Here is a 22,997-nt window from a genome sequence, read left to right as displayed (position 1 = left end):
TGGACACCCGCTGCATCACTAACGCACTGTGTTCTTAATTATGGGCTCGTCTTACACGCTGTGCTGGCAGAATGGTAGTTATTTGTAATGATATTTAACGAGGGGGAAAAAAAATGATAGAACAATATATGAAGGTCTGGAGGACATAGTGTTACATCTGTCAGGGGGGAGAAATGATGTAGAAATTGCCACTCGATCCTGAAGTAATTCTGTAGGTTTCGAAGGTCACGACTTTGATTTGAGGAGCGCGATTTTAGCAATAAATTTCCCTATTCCCCATAACAGGACCCACATAACATAATCAATTAATTACTCATTGTGAGTTTGTATGCAGCAATGCTTTGTTTGTAAGTATAAGTAATAGAGTACTAAGTCGCATAATAATAAACAATAGAATAAATAATAATCACTATTTTCCTCCACTCCATGTGTGTGTGGACTCTGCATGTTCTCCTCAAGTCATTTATGAATTCTGCATGTACTCCACGTGTTGGGAGGGTTTTCTTTCTCAGTTCAAAGACATGCGATTTGGCTAACTGGCATCTATAGATTGCCCGTTGTGTATGATTGTGTGCATGTGCTCTGCGATGGACTATCATACTGTCCCTGGTGTCCCCCAGTTGCCTGGGATGGGCTCTGTGACCAGCAGAAGATTGATGGGTGGAGGGATAGATTATCATTATTTGTGACTCTGTGTTCCAAACTGGTCCACAGCATTTTGATCCATCTCAGGACCTCCTGACATCCATCTTCTGATATTTGGGGTGGGGGGAGGGGTCTCTCTCCGCTCTTGGGTGGCTGGGATTTACATATGCATTTCAGTGAAGGCCAACCCGGAGATTGCTCAGATATTGTGCTGTCTGAGGCCAACGAATGGTGACATTTCGTTTTAATCAAATACTTTATTCATGCTACAGTCTCGTGGAAATATAGGAAGAACAATGCAGGATTTCAAAAGTGCTGATGTCCATGAATAACTGTAGACTCACAGGTATTTGCATTTTAACAGCCCTGAAAATCTAATTAATTATTTATTCAGGACTTTTGGACATCGGGTTGGCCAAGCAAACATTTTCATTGTCGTTGTCGTCATTGAACTAACCGTGAAGTGAAGGGAATCATAAAAAACAGGAGAGACCACCTATCAAGCAAATTTTTATTTCACAGTGACCTTTAACCTGTGCATATTTTCCGTCTAATTATGGGCGCTTATATCTCATCGTTATTGTTATTGTGTCGTACCTCCGTGACGGTGGCTCATCTCTGCGCCAATCTCATGGTCTTCGCACTCAATTAAGTGGAGGAGTAAACAGGAGATCGACAGCATGACGGTCTCTAACTGAATAAATAAGCAAAGCCACGGGATGCAGTCATCTTGCTGCTCGACAGGGGGGGTCTTTTTAAAGATCCATCTCCTTTTAGAAGGTCCTCCTCTGTCTGCTTCAGTCGGCGTTGGAGAACCCCATTTTTATCTATCTGTGTTTTAATTTTAATGGCCGTCTCCGTGGCGACGAGACCATGGGCGGGCTGAGCGGCTCATTTTCCCGCAGCGTCTCTGTGCTGGCCAGTCACGACCGTCTCCCTCCCCCAGCCCACACCCCCACCTGCACGCTCACCTGCGCCCGCGGTGGGGGCCCCCGCAGATGGGCGGGTGGGCGGCCAGCCGGCCAGGCGGGCAGGCTGCTGAAGCGAGGAGGTCTGTAACGAGCTCACAGCGAACGAGCGCTAAGACGGCGCAGGATCATTTGTTAGGCCGCATCATTAATATGAGCTTAATATCTGCCCTTTGCTCTACAGAGCTGATGCCCCATACATCCTGCTGCCATGACGATGACGTAGCTGCTCTATTCATGTTAGGATTAAGCACCTTGTGAAGTTTTAATGGCCGTTTCTATTTATGTCAGCTTTGAGGTGCCGGCTCCAGCGAGCTGCCCCATCGCTCTTAATCTCAGCATCTCGGGTTTCTCTGAACCCCGAGATTGTTACGTGCCTTTGTCCACCTGGCGGTCTCGGTGGCCGTCATCGGCAAAATCATTTCACACACGGTGCCGTTTCACTGCTACGCCGTATGATATCGTCCAGCAAACAAACATGTAGGTTAGTAAATAAACCTTGTTGGTATACTCAGACATAGTTTCCTCAGCTCTCTTCCCATGTCTTTACCGAAAGTCAAGAAAAATGAAGAGGACAGCGGAATCAGTCATCAGAAAATTGCGTTATTTTCCCCACTCTTTTCTGGGTGGACAGACGCAGACAGATTCCATAACACGTTTTCTGTCCTGCTAAGATATGAGTTTGGCCTGTACTGGTTGTATAAACACAACAAATTTATGCACTAGTACCTGCCCCAATGAGGGAAATCTCTGTGTGAAATACCTTGATGGGATATAGAGCCACCACAATTCAGGAAGAGGGATTCGTAAGAAATGCCATCATCTGATGGTGGGAAAATGCAGCCTCCATTGTTACTTTTGCTAGGCGTTTACTTGGGCTGAGATCTGAGCCCTGAACAGTCTTGGCATGTTCTGTGAAGCGTTTTCATCTTCGCCAGCCTGTGAGCCTCACACCCATTCTCTCCAGTCAGATGAGAGCAGCCTCTCGGAATGGCTTTCTGTTTCTCGCCATTCGCTTTACCCTCCAAGGGCCTTTGTGAGTCCAGCGTGCCAAGAACCAGCACCAGCACCATGGCAGAGCTGCCAGAAGCCACCGCTGTGCAAAGCCAGCTCCCCAGCCCAGCCCCGGGGCTTGTTCTGGCGCCGCTCAGATACAGACTCATCTGCTGGTTGAGTAGGGATGAAGGCTGAGTCATCTGGCCATGTGACTCCGTCATCTCTTCTCTAGAACACTGTCTGTACTCCTTACACCCATTTACTTGCTAAAGTGCTTTATCATTTGTAATAATGAGTTTCTGCCTCTCAAAATGACATTTGTCTGCTGTGGTCTGCGGCCCACTTTGCATTGACACCCTGATTGCATGACCGCTGTTGCCCCTGCTTAGCGATATCTGACCTCTGATCTCCATGGTAACCCCATCTTTATGTTGCTACCTGCATATCAATGTTTATAATCATAGCAAAATATTACACTGTATTTGGCATTTTTCCAGTTCACTCTTATTAGTGTTTGGAGTAATAGTGACTTCCCAATGTTTAATTAATCACCAACCCATAAATCATAAATGCCTGAACGTTAAATGCACAATACTTTATTTTCACTGCGTCTAATCAGAATAGATTCATTAATACAGTGTGAAATCATTTCTGCCTAAAAATCAGTGAGGTGGGTCATATAGATACAATTGGAGTGTTTTCCTGCCTCCCCCCATCCGTTCTGGGACCATCTCCGGCTTAGGCTGAGATTTCCAGGTCAGTGCACCTCCTTTCTTAGGCTATGGCGTCTGGCTGTAATGCATCGGCTCATATGAAATGAGTCTGGAATCTATTTCTTGCTCTTACAGCCTTAAGGTGTCCATCTGCTGCTTGAAGGACCTTTTATACTGGATATCATAAAGTGATGAACATGGTGCCTCAGCAGCAGCTATGCTTGTAGACTTCATTTAGGGGGGCAGGGAGGGTGGAGGGTGGTGCCAAGGTATGGACGGGCACCTCCTCAGTCTCCACTCGGTTACCGATGCGTTAACCGCCCATTAACCAAACACAGGGAGAGATTAACGACCCTGCACAGCAGACGGCCGTCAAAACAAACCCATTTAGCAAACAGACTCAGAGAGAAAAATGACCAAGTAACTTCTGGAAAGTACAGGGAGGCTGTTATTGATGAAGGACAAATGCATTATTTTAAACAGGCGTGGAACCAACTAGCAGGATGAACTAGAAGATAACGGCATGAATAAAACCGTAACTAAGTGCGTACAGACAACATTGTCAAGCGTGAGACACGCGGATGTCTCAGGTTTCAAGAAAAAACAACAGGGCGTCTCTTTCTGATGGAGCTGATCGTTTCGGCAACGCGGAGGGGCGTTTGTGGAAGTTTTGTCTCTGTTCGCTAAGTATGCGGAGAGGCCTCTGTAGAGGAAGCCAGCTGCCAGACACTGTCATCCGTCAGACAGCTCAGGATTACATGAGTGACAGCTTGGAAATATAATGATCTGTTGTGACGGCCTGATGCAGTGCAGTAGGAACCTGAAATCAATAACAATGCTATCAGAACTGGAAATCAAATGCTAAATAATTCCCGCGGCGTCCCATGGATAATGACGTTTGCTCCTTTGAAGAATTGCTAATCAGTGTTTTCTTCTCCTTTTGTGGTGACAGACGCCTCAACAGCTTAGTCAAGTGGAGGAGCTTCACCTGGGACGGTGGCGTAGATGTTTCACAATAAAGCCATAAAAAGAAGTTTGCAGAGCGTACTGTCGAGGGCTTCCAGGGGGTGGCGCTGTCAGGGCCAAAGCACTTTGTTGACAATCTGCAGATTGTTTTGAAATGAATGGGGCCACACAGGGATGGCTTACAAAACAGGCCTCTCTACTCTAGAGTCACACGCAGCGTTTCACCTCTGGGAGGCGCTTTTAGCCCCTCATTCTTTAACATTAATTTCTTTCTGGCTGTGCCAAGTGAAAAACGTGACGTGTTATGTTGATGGCCATCCCCCAACCCCCCCTCTAGACCACCCAGTTTCCCATGGCTGTAGAGGGGAGACGTCCGTGAGCTTCCTCAGCGATCCGTGAGAGCTTGGGGGCTTCCGGTGGGGTCTGGGATGAGCAGCTGCTAGTTGTGTCTTTTTGTGCAGTTAAAGTGCTGGACAGAGATCTATGGCGGCACATCAATGTCAAAAGTACAGGCCAGTAAAACACAAGGGGAAAAATATAAATCTGGGTTTTCACATTTTACGTGCATAAATATCTCACTCCTCAGTGTGTATGTGAAACTCGCCAGCACAGAAGGAAGAACTGGGTGGGTGTTTTTCATAATATTGTCTTTTGGAATCTAGGTTTATGTTGATGGGGGTGACATGCAAGTGGGCAACAGGAATCAATGAATGCATGGTCATAAAAAAGAGTTAAACTTTGACCATTAAATTGCTATTATAAGGTAGGTACACTATAATTTGCTTTTAACCTACCTGTCAACGTTCCATTTCGTCCGCAGTCTTTGTCTTCTGGGGAAGCTTTTCGTAGTTTGCAGTCACTCACAGAACCAGTAGCCATCAGCCAATAGCATTTGTCCACAGAAACGGCCATGAGCCCGCCCCCAAACTATCAAGACCACCCCTAGCACAAAAATTTCACTCGAGCACAGAGAGCAGCCGAAGGTAATCCATTTGAGAAGGAAAAAACAATCGGTTTGAGCACGATGTTATGATAAACACACATGCAATTCTTTCTGCGCTTGTGAGTTTCACATTTGAAGTGAAATATTTATGCATGCAAAAATTTTAAACGTGCAGGTTTATTTTTTCACCTTGTGTTTTAACATCCTGTAGTTTTAACATAGATGTGGTGCTACTGAGATGGCCTGTGAGGAAAGTTACAGCTTATTAAGCAAATGTATGTAGTTATGAAGCAGTACTTCATATCTGTAACAACATGGGCCAGTTAAATTACTCTGACTCCCTTGAATACAAATACACTCAAATACAGTCCCTCAAATACAAATACATTGAAACATACTCAAATACACCCCCTCAAATACAAATACAATGAAACATACTCAAATACACTCCCTCAAATACACTGAAACATACTCAGATACACTCCCTCAAATACAAATATACTGAAACATACAAACAAACAGAAACCTGCACTCAAATGCCATCCCTCGCATAAAAGCTAAATAACTGTTTAGCTAAGTACTGCCTCTGGACATCATTTGACTGGAGGGCAGAGACGGAGGACGTGTCCTTTGTTGCGAAGCCAGCGTCAGTGAAGCAGCCGACCGCCTTTCCATAAAGTGCCATGTTTATACACTGTGGCATCTCCTCCTCAGTAAGATGTTACTGTGAAGAGCCTCTGGTCAGCATTTCATTTGACTTGCAGCATTTTCTCGTCGTTCTGCTGTTTGAGCGGTGAGCTTAACTTCCCTCTAACTCTGAATCCTTTATACTTATAGATGTATTGATTTATCATAAAATTCAGATAACCCACCGACTAAAGTGTTATTGCATTTAGTGTCTATGATTTATGACTTCAATAAAGGCAGCCATTGGGTCATGTTTCGGAGGACACAAACATATTAAACCTGCCTTTGAATCGTTTCCACGGTGATTTTTCTGATGTGCTCACTGCGCCATCCCCTGTCTCCAAGGAAGTGACTGCATCAGTCCATGCTTCACTGAAAGGTGTCCGACTTTTTCAAGTGACTATAGGACCACATTCATAAATAAGCTAAAAACACAACCCTGATAAATAGATAGAAGCTACATTTTAGCTACCTAAAGGCACATCACTGACATTTTTCCAGCAGTGCTAAAAGTCAGAGAGTTAAACTTGTTTTCCTGCTGACTTTGAAACAATAATGCAACACGAAGGCATCCTCATCTGCTAAGTACAAGCCGCCCCCCCCCCCAATCCCGACCGTTAAAGGCGTGACAGCTTGGACTCGACAGCTAAATTATGGCATGATATATCGCACATACTAAGCACCGTAAAGTTCATCAGATCCAAATAAACTCGTCAACGATAGTTAACACAAACCTAAACTCACAGCAGGGCCAACGGAGAGACCACAATCCTCCCTGATTCGTTGCCGGACCACGTATGACAACAGACATCCCGGCATCTGCAAGATTTACGCATTTTCTTTAATATTTAAAGATATGGTATGCAGTAACAAAAATAGAGTTCTAATTATGACATTACAGAAGACGATTAAGTTCTGGAGGGATGGTGTCCAGCTGTGTTCCGCCAAATAATGACAGTTGTGTCATTTTATGTAATTTTTTTAGAAGCTGGATGTTCTTGTGTTCATGGAAATACTTTCTATCGTAGTGTCGGGCACTGTTCATTAACTTTACATTAATTTTGGGAGAAGGGGATTGGCTTATGGCTTATGACTACATGAATTTTAGGGTGGAAGTTAGGAAATGCAGCACGGTGCATGGAGTACTGTACATATTCAGCCACAGGAAGACATGACTATTATAAACATTTACCCTGCAGTAGAAGCAGAAGAGAACCCTGCAAGAAGTGTTTATGAAAACAGAATGAGATGTGATTATCTGATTGGGTGATAGGACCCCCCCCCTCCCCATTGTCAGCCCGTTCCACTGGTGTGTTTTAAGGGGAATCATGCTGTTATCTCAGGCTCAGCTTACAGCATGAGGAGAGCCTGAATGGCCACGTCGTTAGCACTGAGTTTAGCTGTGCAGTTCCCTTCTGCTGAGTCCCTCTCTGGTTGCCCCCCTTCTCCCACCCCCCTTGCTCCCCAGAGGCAAGCAGCTGGCCGCTGAAATGTCGGGGGTCACGCTGTGGCCCACGATGCAGCCTCCCGCAGCATAGGAACAGGGTGGTGCACGGCTGCGGCTTCACTGCTATTTGCATACGTCTCCAGCTCAGCCCCCCCCCCCCCCCCGCAGGGGGCCTGTGATATTTTCCATTTCGAAATGAAGAGATGGGGAACGGCGATGCAGGGAGGCGTGCGCTTTCCTCTGAGGCCCCACAGGAGGCCTGTTCAGAGCGCTGCGTCCTTCCCTGCCTCACAATGGCCGCCATTCGCCCTCAGCGCCTTTAAGCGAGGCCCACACCTGTCAGAGGCTCTGCTGCTGCTGCCTCCTCTCTCCGTTTCTCCTTCCTCACTTGTTTTCCTCCTCTCTTTGTTTTTTCCTTCTCAAAACCTACGGAGTGTGTGCTGAGGCCCTGCGGAGGACACACGCCAATCATCTTGACATAGTTTTTATTCCCGCGCTGAACCACGCTGACTTTCCAGAACGTTCCACCAGCGTTTTGACTCATGCAACGTGACATTTCCACAGCGGAGTTTTTTGAACGAGGAGACATGCAACTCCCTACTTTAAGACCACAGCCTAGTGTCTGGGAACACTTCTGTAGACATCGCACGTAGTTTCCGGCATCAGTGTGACGGACAGCAGGGCAGCATCAGAACCAGTCAGGGCGGGACGGGTCACAAGTCTGTCAATAGCCATTTGCTGCATAGCTTCTCAATCAAATGACTCAACAGAAGTGCTCACGAATTTTCTTTGCTTCAAATGATATTTATTTCCTTCCTGAGAGACTGTTACTTCACATCTCTATATACAATGTATTTGTGTAGCATAGAACTGTGATTTATCACCATGAGTGAGAACATTGAGCCCCCAAACATCTCTGTGCATGTCTATGGAGGGGTTGGTGTCTCAGGCTGCCAGACATAGCACAGGAACCCTAAACAACCTTACACATTTCTAAACAATCCCAAACATCCATGAACATCCCTGAACAATTCCTAACATCCCTGAATGACCCTGAACATCCCTGAAAGAGCCCAAAAATCCCCAAACATTCCGGAATAGTTCATAACGACCCTGAACAACCCCAAACAACACTAAACATCACCGGACAAACCTGAACATCCCTAAACATACCCAAACAACCCCTTAACTCATGAATCCAGGTGGAGGACTCGAAGTAAAACAGGCGCCTTCAAATGCAGTCCTTTTATTCCGGGAAATTTAGGTTTGTTTCCTCTTTAATATCCATCGACGTGTCATAAGTCACGTGAGCATAAGCGCCACCACCTTAATCCATCAGCAGCACATTGATGTCGCATGGTAGCTTTGTATGAAATGTTAAATAGAGCAAGAGAGCATAAAAGTGAAGGTTGTGCTGCCTCATGGAGATCAGTAGCTGATGAATATGTAAAAAGGCACATGGCGAGCTTCCTCGAGACGCTACGGCGTGACCGGCGGCCATGAGCCGTCTCCCCGAATCCCTGTCGGAGCGGGACGTTTGCTGGCCTTCAGCGCGCCGACAAATCCATGGGCAGCTGCGGTGACGGCCCTCGTCGGCGGGTGACGGCCCTCGTCGGCGGGTGACGGCCCTCGCAAGGGGACCCCGCCTCTGAAAGCCTCAGATAGCTACACAATTTCAATTAAATGCCCTCATTATGAGGTTAGAGGCACTTAGGGGCTTCCTGTTTCTCACACGCCAGTGGTCATTTTCTCTATTACTCACTTTTATCAAGAACAAACAAGGATAATTAGGAAATAGTGCCTGGAAGAGGGTGTGGCAGTGTTACGGGCGGCTAGGGCCGCCCATGAGGTGTGTGGAGGGACGGGCTGGAGATAGGGCTGCTTCATCTGCTTGGAGGAAGCCCACAGTTGGCCTGAGATCATCTTTCATAAAGCTTTTCATATTCAGCGCTTTTTATATTCTTGCAAATGCTTATTATGTTTGGAAGTTACATGACAATTTTATTGCATTTCCAGGTTCACCTTCGTCTGCAGTGAAAACAGTCACTGATGTGCCATTTGGTGTTAATAAAAATATTAATAAAATATATAGTATTGTCTTTTAAACAAGTCAGATTCACTTTTAGCTGCATCAGCCGCATATTTATACTGCTTGGATGAGGTTACCCTTCATGATTAAAGACACGATCGTCTGATTAATTTTCATATGAATCACCCATTGTAGAAAGTGCCCTAATTAGGCAGACATCAAAAGGGTAATGGTCATATTTCTTGGTGAGATGTCCGTACCTCTTCTCTACCTGTGGCTCTGTACTTTGGCCTCTGAAAGATGAGCAATGGAGGTTTGGACAACCTGTCACTACACTACAAATTAAATAAATGCGCTCCTTATTTAGTAGATACTAAAGCAGTATGTTCTGCTAACCAGCTAGCTAGCTACGGTCTTCTGACTTTGTTCACTAGCTATTTATTTCGTTGTTTATTTTTTTTTTAAGCAAAAGCAAAACGCTTGTAAGATAACTATTCAGAAAGTGCAGCATTCAGCTGTGGCTGAAATCCACTCTTCATCAGATACCGAAAGATCCTTTTACTTACACCACTGTAGGTTGCTGTTACACCACTGTAGGTTGCTGCCATTAAATTCACCTATAAGGCAGTTTGCAATAACTTCATGTTTGTTGCAGGCCAGCTGGACAGGGATTTCACAGGAGGAATTAGGGCCTCCGCCGTGTGCTCATTTGGTATTCCTCAGTCAGATCGTGCTGATTACCCATGCGCTCATGTTACCAGCAGCCGTATGACCACCCTCCAGATAACCGTGTTTCCACATTATTGCTTCTTTATGTTGGTATTTATCTCCTTCTGCTTGGAGTCTTTTAATTATGTTAATTAGGAGTTTTTCTTTATTTGGAAATAAAATCAGAGAGATGTTGGTGCTTTCAGTTAAACATGTTTTGTTGCGCGCGGATATTTTCACATTCGGGTGCACAGCAAGGGGCCTCCCTGGCTCAGGCGAGCGTGCACGAGGTCGGATCTGCACGGAGGTGCGGCGAGGGGCCTCCCTGGCGCAGGCGAGCGTGCACGAGGGCGGATCTGCACGGACGTGCGGCGAGGGGCCTCCCTGGCGCAGGCGAGCGTGCACGAGGGCGGATCTGCACGGACGTGCGGCGAGGGGCCTCCCTGGCGCAGGCGAGTGTGCACAGGGGCAGATCTGCACGGACGTGCGGCGAGGGGCCTCCCTGGCGCAGGCGAGCGTGCACGAGGGTGGATCTGCACGGACGTGCGGCGAGGGGCCTCCCTGGCGCAGGCGAGCGTGCACGAGGGCGGATCTGCACGGACGTGCGGCGAGGGGCCTCCCTGGCGCAGGCGAGTGTGCACAGGGGCAGATCTGCACGGACGTGCGGCGAGGGGCCTCCCTGGCTCAGGCGAGCGTGCACGAGGGCGGATCTGCACGGACGTGCGGCGAGGGGCCTCCCTGGCGCAGGCGAGTGTGCACGGGGGCAGATCTGCACGGACGTGCGGCGAGGGGCCTCCCTGGTGCAGGCGAGTGTGCACGGGGGCAGATTTGCACGGACGTACGGCGAGGGGCCTCCCTGGTGCAGGCGAGTGTGCACGGGGGCAGATCTGCATGGACGTACGGCGAGGGGCCTCCCTGGTGCAGGCGAGTGTGCATGGGGGCGGATCTGCACGGACGTATGGCGAGGGGCTTCCCTGGCAAGAGGCAGGCAAGAGTGGATGAGGGCAGATCCGCATGGGCACTCTGCTGTCTGATAAGCCCACCTCTAATTATCAGTAGTTATACAGTTCACTAGCATTTCATTTAATTGTGAGTAGCTGCAGCCACATTTCCATTAAAAATCAAGCAATGGGGGGGTGGGGGGGGGGGTCTTGGCAGGCCCCTTCCTGCCAGCTGCCAAAAGCGGCCCTCTCTGCCTGCTGGAAAGTGGCTGAATAATATCTCACCCCCCAGCCTCTAGGGATGCCTTCCTCATCTGTATGTGTGTGTCGGGGTCATGTTTGTATTACCATTTTTCCCGTTCCCACAAGGTAAAACTCATTTTTTTTTAAATCTGTGAATGCAATAAAAAAGCTAAAAATGTCAAAAACTCTTGTATTTTGTTTGGTCACTTATGATTAAGGTTGTCTGGGTAGGGGGTTAGGTTGTCATAGTTGGGATTATGGTTTTTCCCAATTAATCAAGAGTCCCCACCTGTGTGTGTGCGTGTGTGTGTGTGTATGTGTGATTATGTTTATATTACATCGTGGGGACCAAATTTCCTCCAAAATTTTTGGCATTGTGGGGACCATTTTTCAGGTCCCCTCAAAGATCTGTGAATGCAATCAAAAAAACTAAAAATGCCAAAAGATGTGTATTTTGTTTGGTTATTTATGGTTAAGGTTAGGGCTAGGTAGGTTAAGGTCATCAAGTTTTTCCCATAGAAATGAATTGAGTGTGTGTGTGTGTCTGTTTGTGTGTGTGTGTGCGTGTCTGTGTGTGTGTGTGTCTGTATTGCCAGGAGCAGTGGCCAGCAGCTCCTCCCAGGGAGGAATCTGATCCGAGGACCCAGTGAGCCAGATGGGCTGAGGGCTGGATCTGACGCCCCTCTGGTCCGGGAAGCTGTTGGGCCCCTGTCCGGGCTTAATATCAAAGCAGCATGTTGCTCATGCTGGCTCGAACGCCAGCCAGGGTGCAGAGGGGGTGCTTTCAGTCTGCATCTTTATTTCCAATAGTATATCAAATATGCAACGAACACACATTACAGGAAACTACAGTGACAGTCAATAGCGGTGATCAAACTATGAAATTAAAGCCCCGCTTTTCGGGACACCATGAAGCCTTGGTCTTTGTCAACTTTCTGACACGCTCCTTAGCTGTCTTGAAGCAAAGGACGTACCACTGGCCGGCCAAGCCCCCGATCACATGACATTGTCGCGAGCCGTAGGTTCTGCGTCGGGAATACAAGACTTTTGTGCCTTAGCCAATATTTGCAGAGACGTGCTCTTAACATCTCTTTGTACCTATTTGATTTGCTTCCATGGTCACTGTTTTGAGCTCTGCATCTCCTCTGAGTTTCTACTGATGCTGGATCTCAAAGTAGAGCCCCTCGTCTGTCTGGATGCCTGCATACCCCTCAGCAGATGAATCCTTAGCTGATGTTCACCACTGAAAGGCAGTGGGTAGGAAGCATGGAGCAAGAGGAATCTCGGCATGCCGGTATCCTGTGAGCCGAGAGGTCTGTCATTGGCAGCAGTCAGTTTGGGAGCGAATCTTAGTCTCCAAACCCTAAAGCCCTCCGGCACCATGGATCTAGGGGAGGAAAACAGAACCTGGACTCAAAGTGAGTGAGATTGTGGAGCTCATGGTTTTTGCACAGGTGCAGGAAGCAGCAGAGATCAGAAAAACCCAAAGGTGGGGTGGGGGGAGCTTTAGTGGTGGAATGGGAGGAGAAGACAGCCACCTTACCAGGGAGTCAATGAATGTGGGGAATGTCCTTGCTCACAAGCAGTGCTGTTTGAAGTGGTTCCTGATTTCGTTCATCTGTGTGTGTGAGGCACAAGCCTTACTTACAGCTCTATGCTGAAATATTTATTAGCGCATCTAAGAGATGACAGGAAGGTACATAAACCTAAGTATGAGAGATTGTGTGCAAGTAGGGGCTGAGGAAATCTTCAGCTGACTGCCTGAACAGGGGGCCTTCGTTTGGTTAACTAGGCATATCGTTTCAGTTTTTAAGATGAGGCTGCATCAGGCTTCATTTTCTGAGTGGGAAGGTTCATCAAGGGTGGGTAAATTGCAGTACTGACACGCTTACTGTGAACGGATATACTTACCGCGAATGTACCTGCCTACCGTGAAGGGACCTGCTTACCGTAAACAGATATGCTTATTGGGAATGCATACACTTATTGTGAATGGATACCCTTATCGCGAACAGACTGCTTACTGTGAGCAGACGTACGTATCGTGGATGGACCGCTTACCATGAACGGATACACTTACCGTGAACGAATACGCTTACGATGAAAGGACCGCTTACCGTGAACAGATACACTTACCGTGAACGGATACGCTTACGGTGAAAGGACCGCTTACCGTGAACAGATACACTTACCGTGAACGGATACGCTTGCGGTGAAAGGAGCGCTTACTATGAATGGACCCTGTACCATGCATGCACTCTGGCATTCGCAGATTGACTCCAGTCAGCCTCTCGGGAGCAGCTCTGAAGCAGCTGATGAACAGTCCTCTGTGGGCACAAAGCTCTCACGCGTGATATCAGCACATTATCATGCGAGAGTAAGCTTTAAATCAGCTTGTAGAATGTTCCAGAATGAACTTTCCCGCGAACCCAACGTCCTTTCAAAATCCCTTAAGTAACGGTTTCTTCTGATTTGATATACTTTTAAGCACATCACTCCAGAAACATACAATGGTGCCACTTTCTTTTCTTTGGCTGCTCAGGAGTAGCCAGCAGAATAACTCTAACCCTAACCCTAACGCTGACCAGCAGTATAACCCTAACCTTAACCAGCAGTATAACGCTAATCAGCAGTATAACCCTAACCTTAACCAGCAGTATAACGCTAATCAGCAGTATAACCCTAACCTTAACCAGCAGTATAACGCTAATCAGCAGTATAACCCTAACCCTAAGCAGCAGTTTAATGCTAATCAGTAGTAAAGATTAAAATACAGTATATTTTGTTTTCATAGCAGCGCAAATGCACATAAAATAAGTACACATATGCGCTTTTACAAACAATCGATTGTCGCACGTATCGTTCTTAGAGGTGAATGCGTACTTGTGTACCAGTTATGTGCACCCCTGAGTATAACGCTAACCAGCAGTATAACCCTAATATTAACCAGCAGTATAACGCTAACCAGCAGTATAACGCTAACCAGCAGTATAACCCTAATATTAACCAGCAGTATAACGCTAACCAGCAGTATAACGCTAACCAGCAGTATAACGCTAACCAGTAGTATAACCCTAATATTAACCAGCAGTATAACGCTAACCAGCAGTATAACGCTAACCAGTAGTATAACGCTAACCAGCAGTATAACGCTAACCAGCAGTATAACCCTAATATTAACCAGCAGTATAACGCTAACCAGCAGTATAACGCTAACCAGTAGTATAACGCTAACCAGCAGTATAACGCTAACTAGCAGTATAACCCTAATATTAACCAGCAGTATAACGCTAACCAGTAGACTACTGGTTAGCGTTATAGTACTGGCAGTAGTATAACGCTAACCAGCAGTATAATGCTAACCAGCAGTATCCCAGCCTGAAGACCTCAGTGTTCCCAATGAAATCCTTCACATTCTTCAGTGTAACTTTTCCAGCGCGGCCTCATTTTATTGGGCCTCTTTGGCTTCATTTATCAATATCTTGGCCATCTGGGTCCCTGATTCATTTTTTTATTTTCTTTGAGTGCGGCTGATTAGAGGAATGGGTCCTCGTAGCCTTTTGTTAATTTCTAATGGTCATTTATCATGGGAAGAGGCAGAATCGAGCTGCAGAATGGGCTAAACTCCAAAGGCCAGGGGATCGTCGATCGCACAGACAGACCTGAAGGCGGTTTTCACGTCACATTAATCCCTGCTTTCCCTTCAGGGCGACATGTAGCATAAGTGTGTGATTATTATTATGGAATATGACTTATTTACTGCAGGGTTATTGGTTCTCGTGGCTGAGCTGGAACCTCGCGATCTGAAAGTGCTGTGGGTTTGTGTCCATCATGCCTAATTACCTCCTCGTTCCCCATGTGCTGTCAGCAGTATTGCCTGATTCAAAAGAAGGATGTTTCCCAGACACTTGTTTACAGTGCTTCTCAGACCGTAGGAGGTGCTGTGACCACTGGCCACTCCCCCTGCAAACCGTCACTGCTGTGTTCCTGCTGTGTTCCTGCTGTGGATACTGATTCTGAGCAGCTTATCACTATATACAAGGGCGTAACTTTGGCTGGAACATTGGGGGGGTCAAGGTCTCCACCCATTACAGGGGAAACATGATTATTGGGGGGGTTATATTGGCTGGATCTGATTATTGGGGGGGTCATGACCCCCCTAACCCCCCTGGAAATTACGCCCATGACTATATCCACGGGCGATGGACAGCTGCTCACGAGAGGGCTTGTCCGTGTCTCTGTACCTGGGCCTGGCATATACGCCACACAGCGGGGCCACACAGCGGCGCCACACAGCGGGGCCACACAGCGGCGCCACACAGCGGCGCCACACAGAGGGGCCACACAGCAGGGCCACACAGAGGGGCCACACAGAGGTGCCACACAGCGGGGCCACACAGAGGGGCCACACAGCGGGGCCACACAATGGGGCCACACAGCGGCGCCACACAGAGGGGCCACACAGCGGCGCCACACAGAGGGGCCACACAGCAGGGCCACACAGAGGGGCCACACAGAGGTGCCACACAGCGGGGCCACACAGCGGCGCCACACAGCGGGGCCACACAATGGGGCCACACAGCGGCGCCACACAGAGGGGCCACACAGCGGCGCCACACAGAGGGGCCACACAGCAGGGCCACACAGAGGGGCCACACAGAGGTGCCACACAGCGGGGCCACACAGCGGCGCCACACAGAGGGGCCACACAGCGGGGCCACACAGAGGGGCCACACAGCGGGGCCACACAGCGGGGCCACACAGAGGGGCCACACAGCGGCGCCACACAGCGGGGCCACACAGCGGCGCCACACAGCGGGGCCACACAGAGGGGCCACACAGCGGGGCCACACAGTGGGGCCACACAGAGGTGCCACATAGCGGGGCCACACAGCGGCGCCACACAGCGGGGCCACACAGAGGTGCCTCAAAACGTGAAATATAATGAAATCTGCGAAAGCAAAGACGGGTCTGATGTCTGAAAATCAGACAAGCAGGGAAAGACACTGAAGCTGTGTTTTATTCATCAGCTGCTGTTAATATCATCCATCGTTATTGGGATAAAGAATGGCTCCGCTACCTGCCATCAGTGGTAAAATGCTTTTGTGAAACACCACTGTTAAACACTTACGTGGGCTATATCTGCAGATGATACAGGTACATTTTAGATTTTCCCCCAAAGTGCTGCTGTAGTTTGCCTGATGTAATGCAGCACATTCTGAAATCATCACAATGGGATAAAATTATCAGTACCCTCAGATTGCTCAGTTTGGTTTGGCACAGGGGCCCCTAATGATATCCCCAATGGCCCAAGCCGGGGGCCAAAACAGCACCTCACCTCTGTTGCCCCCTAACACCCCATGGCCTGTGGGCTCCAACTCAGGTCAGTGAGCATGAGGGTTAGGGTCACTCCCCTCAGGCCGGATTTCAGGGCCTATGTGATTATTCACTTTCATAACAGCAATTGAAGGGGCAGCGTATCAGACCTCTGGGGCCGAATCACGTGGGAGGGTCCAGAAAATTCTGCTGTATTTCAGCGACGGAGAATAGAGCCATGAAATCAACTTACAGCAGAGTGTTGAGAAGCTTCCAAGATCTGTCAGCCTATCTGTCTGCCTGTGTCTGTCTGTCTCTGTCTGCCTGTCTGTCTCTCTGACAACCTGTCTATCTGCCTGTGTCTGTCTGTCTGTTTGTCTCTGCCTGTCTCTGTTTGACTGTCTGTCTCTGCCCGCTGTCTGCCTGTGTCTGTCTGTCTCTGTCTGCCTGTCTGTCTCTGTCACTCTGCCTGTCTCTCTGACAACCTGTCCATCTGCCTGTGTCTGTCTGTCTCTGCCTGTCTCTGTTTGTCTGTCTGTCTTTCTCTGCCTGCTGTCTGCCTGTGTCTGTCTGTCTCTGTCTGCCTGTCTGTCTCTTTGCTTGTCTTTCTGTAATAAGGTTTATGGCGGTTTGTGCCTTTGCTGTGACTTCAGACGACCATCTAAAAATACCCCCTCTGCCAGGTGCCCCATGTTCTATCTGATTTGTCACTGTGAGAGGACTTTGAGAGATCATCGCCCTAATTTGGGTGGTGTTTTGAGCCCTTTGTAATTAACTAATCACTACTTATACCTACTAGAAATCACATTTGCTTCATGAAGAACCCTGTAATCAAATGTAATACTAAAAATCATTATTTTTTTATTCGTATAGATCTTGTAAAATCATCAGCGCAGTTTGAATTTCAGCAGCAGGGAGCATTAAGTTAACTAACCAGAACCATTCTGCAGTTGCCTGGATTTTAAATGCTAAAACCTGCTTTTCTTCTGGTTGTGGTAAATACAGCACAATTATTATACCTCTTAATATATCTGTAATAATGTATCCAGCTCTATCCATTTTATTTTTAAGAGGCTTCTGGGAAAACATGAAATTGTTATGAACATGGTTATTTTGTTGTATATACAGAGAAGTATAGGAGTATTAGCATTCACTGAAGAGATTTCACTGTGGTGGGTGTGTATTAAAGCTCATAGTTAAACGCTGATTCCAAAAGGGTGAGTGACTGTTAGCTCTCAGATCAGTATTATGTATCACTCAGCTCAGTCCTTCATGTACCAATACCTCTTAACCTCATAATGTAGTAATTCGTAGTAGCCTGATTGCAGTGAAAATTCCACTGGTCATTCTCAGATCCTATTAAAGTATATATTCTTTGTCTCCCTATTCTAGAACTTCCTTAGCATGTAACGGTAGTCATGTGACACTGTTGTTATGCGTAACAGTAGTCATGTGACATGGTTGTTTTGTTTGTTTGTTTATTTAAATGGTTGTCACGGCGCTGTTTTTTGATCACTACTTACGCCAGTGCTGGCCATGAAACTGTAGCCTTTGATGAGATTATCCATTAAATCAGCCACAACCTGCAGTGTTAAAGTTTATCTGCCAGGAGCTGAGCCTGCACAAGGTGCTAGCTAGCATGCTCTAGGGGAACGACTGAAACTAACGGTTTAAATTAGGTCCGCTGGCAGTGAAGCATTTGTCAAGGTCTGGACAAGAGGAATAGCTTTATCCCCAGCTGGTCTGAAGAAGCAAGGTGGGGGGGGGGCTTCTTTGTTCTGGACACCAGAAGAAAATGACGACAATCGAAGCTTAAGTTGCGGTTTATTTTTCACGCTATTTAGGAAATGCTGAAATGTGCTGTATGGTAGGTAAGGCAATGACATGTCATCTGACATGTCAAGATTTTCAATTTGAGACTAGTCTGTCCAAACATTCACGTGTGTGTAACAGTTTTATTACCTTGTAAAAAATCTGTAGGGTTTGCAAACTACCCGTACTCTTTTGAGGTAGCTGATTTTATGCTTGTAATGGAATAATATAGATTTGCTGTAAGATTTCTTGCATGAGTGTGAGAGTCTGAAAGCGTGAGTGTCTCAGCAGATGCATGAGAGCTGGCAGCCCTGGTCAGGCCACACACAGCTGACAGGTGGGTGATTTTCCTGTCCTCCTCAGCCCTTGATATTTGAGGAAACCTCACCAAATGTGACCCATTAATCAATACGGCCACTCTCTGTCAGGCTCCCTGGACACTCCATATCTCAGCCGTTAATCTCAATGAGTGCTCTGCAAAGTATATCTGCTGGTAATACCACAATTATGCCAGTGGAGATTTCGCCGTATGTGTTTCCGAAGCTTTGAGTCTCTGTTTATTGTTTATCTGTGGACAAATACACTTTCACTCCACCTATTGATATGCTTGTGAAGAGCTATAGTGAACACTACAACATCAGTCTGCAGGGTGGAGTTTTAAAACAATGGGGATACAGCGATATAACTTCACATCTCCTCTACTTCCCATGCCTTTGATGGATCTTCCTGGGGGCTGGGTGTCCCTGTAAGGGACAGAGGGGGGGGGGGGGGTCCAATCTGCAGTCTGGGTTACAAGGCAGAAACATCTGTCACACAAAAGGATTTGTTTGATTGGTTAGGGCCATAGATCAGGCCTGCCTGTCATTGGACAGTAAATGAATGTTCCCCAGTTACATCTTCTATCAGCGATTACGTTATCTGGGCTCCCGGACTGTCAGTTGCAAAAGCAATATCTTATTCGCCTAAACCCTTATTCCGCCGAGACCTCAGCTACAGACTGGGGGCTGGAATGGTTTGAATCCTTTCAGTACATGCTCTCTGCTCCACCAGGCATTCCTGCTTTGGTCTCTTGCTGCATTCCTCCTGTTCCATGTTGGAGAGGTTCATCTTCTCACCTGCATTGAGAAAGCAGTGATCCAGCAGGGTTTGAGGTGATTGGGCGCTGATGTCTGAGCATATGGTATAATAAGGTGAACATTACAGTGGGAAATTAAAGGCAGGTTTGTTAGGAACGAGGCCTTGAAAGCCACAGTATTTGGAATTACTGTGCATCTGCTAGATGAGCCCAACATGAAGCTGTAATATATCTAAAGGGAAGTGGGATAAATGAGGGACAGTGTGTGAGTCCAGCCCACCTTGACCTTCAAAGCATCCTTTCTCACAGCAGTAAAACCTGGAGTATCTGAGGTACTGGGTTTTTTAATATATTGTGACTCTGTATGAGTTAGTTTTCCTTTGTGGATGTGCTGATGGCTGGTAATCTGCTTTAAAAAAATAGTGTAGATTACAGGAAATCTAGCAGGATGGGAAAACTATAATAAACATAAATAAAGTGTGTGGAATTATGATCATCCTTGTTTAGTTAAAACTAAGGATTTGGCAACTTGGATCATTTGTCAAGTAGCGAAAAATCATGAATCTGAAAACTGGAAACATTTCATTAATAAATGTGGCCGCTCACAGCTGGAAGGGAGACAATTAGGGTGTGTAAAGGCGAAATCGCCTCAATTTGTCATGTGACCTTGGTGGTTATTTTGAGCACCTCTAATAGAGGAAGATGTCTAGCAGATTAGTCCAACTGACTGGTCCTAACAGGAAGACCAACGTTACGATTTTGTCTGGAGTTAGCCGACCGATGGAAATTTAATGCAACAACGCAATTCCCAACATGTGTATAAATGTCTTGAGGTGATACCCTATCTGTGCTCCTCAGATTAGCATTAACAGAAGTATCTCCTAATTACAGACCATGTCCACCATGTCAGTGATTTCAATTATTCTAATGTGTGTGAAATCATTAATCCACTAAAACGGCACTTAGCACCATGAAAGAGAACAGAACATTTCCGTTGATCCCAAGTGGCTTGCGGGAGGAACAGAGAGGATATCGATCTTTATAAGGCTCTGTTTTGTTGTTAAATGTTAACATCTAAAACTCTAATGAAAGGGACTAAATCTGCTCAATTTGTGCTGAATAATTCGGCACTGGAGTGAAGCCACTGGCCATGTCTATCTGATGTGAATGTTTTGGGGCATTTGGTGAAGGGCGCTGCTCCTGCTGATGTTTCTCTAGGCTGGCGTGGTTCTCGCCTCTTTTCTCTGTGCATTGAAATAAATCAAACCCCATTACTGACTGTCAGAGGCTCCTGCATCCACTGGCTCCCTCACCACCTTCCACCAAGGGACTTTTACCAGAGTCATGGAGAAATTCAGCAATAGATGCTTCTTTCACAGCTTGGGGGGGGGGGGGGGGCAGCATAACTAGCTGCAGAGATGGCAGTGTCTGTATTTCCTAATATGTCTTTATTTAATTTAGAAATGAAGGGGTAAGTTAGGGTGGTCATTCAGCAACGCCAGCCTGACATCATGGCTCTCCTGTGGGGGGGGGGGGGCTGTTTCACTCTGTTTTCGGGCACCCCTCAGCAGGCGGTAGAGAGAGGAGACCAGGACCTCCGAGGGGAGCATTGATGGACCCCGTAGGGCAGGAATTCAGAGGAGCGTTTTCATGTGTGTGTGTGTGTTTAAAGGGCGATATTGATGCTCTCGTTGAGACGACTGGTGGAGCCGCACTGAGCTCCGATCCAATCCGCCTGTCCTCCAAATTACATGGAGGGATAAAAGCAGCATGCCTCTCCTCCCCTCTGTCCCTCATTCCCCCTACACCTCCCGGCATCACAGCCCTCAGCACCACCTCCTTAGACACCGTCACCTCCTCCCTAATCGAGGGCTGGATTCGCTTGCCCTGAGAAATTGGGGTGGGTGGCGGCTTTTTTCTGAGCTACTCCCCTCAGCCAGAAGAGACGTGGATTGAGCCCCAGAGACCATCAGAGCAATTCGGCAGAATGTAATGACTGGTGAAGCTATGAAAATGTTTAAATAATGACATTGTGCCAGGAGGACTCACTAAAGCCTACGGTGCACCAAGGACAAAACTCCACGAAGGTCGCATCTTTCTCTTGAGAAAGTAGTAGTTTTATATTTCTCTTTGCCCCAAATGTCTATAAAAGAGAACACGGGTCAGAGCAGGGATTGGCCAGATGAGAGTTGGCCAGAGACGGACTGTCTTAAAACCGATTACTGCTGAGGAAGGTGAGGACTTAGAAGTCTTCTGGACAAGATGTCATCCATCGCGTTTTTCAGCCTGTCCTTCGGCTTCCCCTGTGCCTCTCTATGCTGTAGATTTACTGAAGGGGGCGCTGGTGAGCAACTGAAGTTAGGGAAGCATTTCCATTCGTAATGATCTGTGCTCCTTTGCTGCACTGTGGAGTGCAAAAAACTGCAGGTTAGGACAGCTGTCAAGTGTCATAATGATAAAGATAATTCTAACTTAATGAGCACATTTATAATAGCATTCATAATCCCAGCATGGTGATCAAGGTGTTTATATTCAGTCTAACATTGTCTGTCCTTTAATTCAACACCACTTCCTTTTGTTTAATAATCAGCATCCGTGTCACGGTGTTGTCATATTTTAACTTAGAGAATAGTCTGTTTTAATGTGCCGCCTCTCTGCTTTCCTTGTTTTTTCCAGGAAAACCCTTACATGTGTAATAATGAGTGTGATGCCAGCACAAAGGAGCTGGCGCACCCCCCAGAACTGATGTTTGACTTTGAAGGTCGCAACCCCACCACGTTCTGGCAGTCGACCTCTTGGAGAAAATACCCGAAGCCACTGCTGGTCAACATCACCCTCTCCTGGAACAAAACCATTGAGCTGACGGACGACATCGTCATAACGTTCGAGTCTGGCCGCCCGGAGCAAATGGTCCTGGAGAAGTCCCTCGATTACGGCCGAACTTGGCTGCCCTACCAGTTTTATGCCACAGACTGCTTGGACGCCTTCACCATGGAGCCCAGGACGGCGCAGGATCTGACCCAGCACACCCTTCTGGACGTTATCTGCACAGAGGAATACTCCAGGGGATACGTGTGGAAGTATGACAAGACGGTGCGCTTTGAGATCAAAGACAGACTCGCCCTGTTCGCCGGACCTCGTCTGCACAATATGGCATCCCTGTATGGACAGCTTGACACGACAAAAAACCTGAGGGACTTCTTTACCATCACTGACCTCCGAATCAAACTGCTGCGACCTGCCACAGGCGCTACCATGGTGGATGAGAACAACCTGTCCCGATACTTCTATGCTATTTCTGACATCAAAGTTCAGGGAAGGTAAGGTCTTATCAGGGAATTTCTCCTTTGTCATCCTGGGAAAGCGCTTTTTCAGAACCTCAGTGTTTTGACAGGAATTATAGAATAATACCTCCATAATGCATTATAATGATCAGTATAAAGGATTATGATGTTGATTATAATACAATGAAGCTCTCATCTATAATGCACTATACAGTAGATACCTT

The 22,997-nt window shown here is 47.1% G+C and overlaps 1 protein-coding gene across 6 annotated transcripts in view; it reads left to right on the top strand.

Annotated features, from left to right (window-relative positions):
* ntng1a (netrin g1a) overlaps nucleotides 1–22,997 on the top strand; it is a 72,717-nt gene that overhangs the window by 9,316 nt on the left and 40,404 nt on the right. For all 6 annotated transcript variants that reach the window (XM_072714098.1, XM_072714092.1, XM_023806033.2 and 3 more), the window contains exon 3: nucleotides 22,166–22,809. In XM_072714098.1, coding sequence (XP_072570199.1) covers nucleotides 22,166–22,809 — 644 coding nt within the window. The remainder of the gene's footprint in view (nucleotides 1–22,165; nucleotides 22,810–22,997) is intronic.

The sequence above is a fragment of the Paramormyrops kingsleyae genome, chromosome 1 (assembly GCF_048594095.1).
Source record: "Paramormyrops kingsleyae isolate MSU_618 chromosome 1, PKINGS_0.4, whole genome shotgun sequence".
NCBI classification, from domain to species: domain Eukaryota; kingdom Metazoa; phylum Chordata; class Actinopteri; order Osteoglossiformes; family Mormyridae; genus Paramormyrops; species Paramormyrops kingsleyae.
The sequence above is the reverse complement of the archived record's forward strand: the minus strand, read 5'-3'. Positions and strand labels throughout refer to the sequence as shown.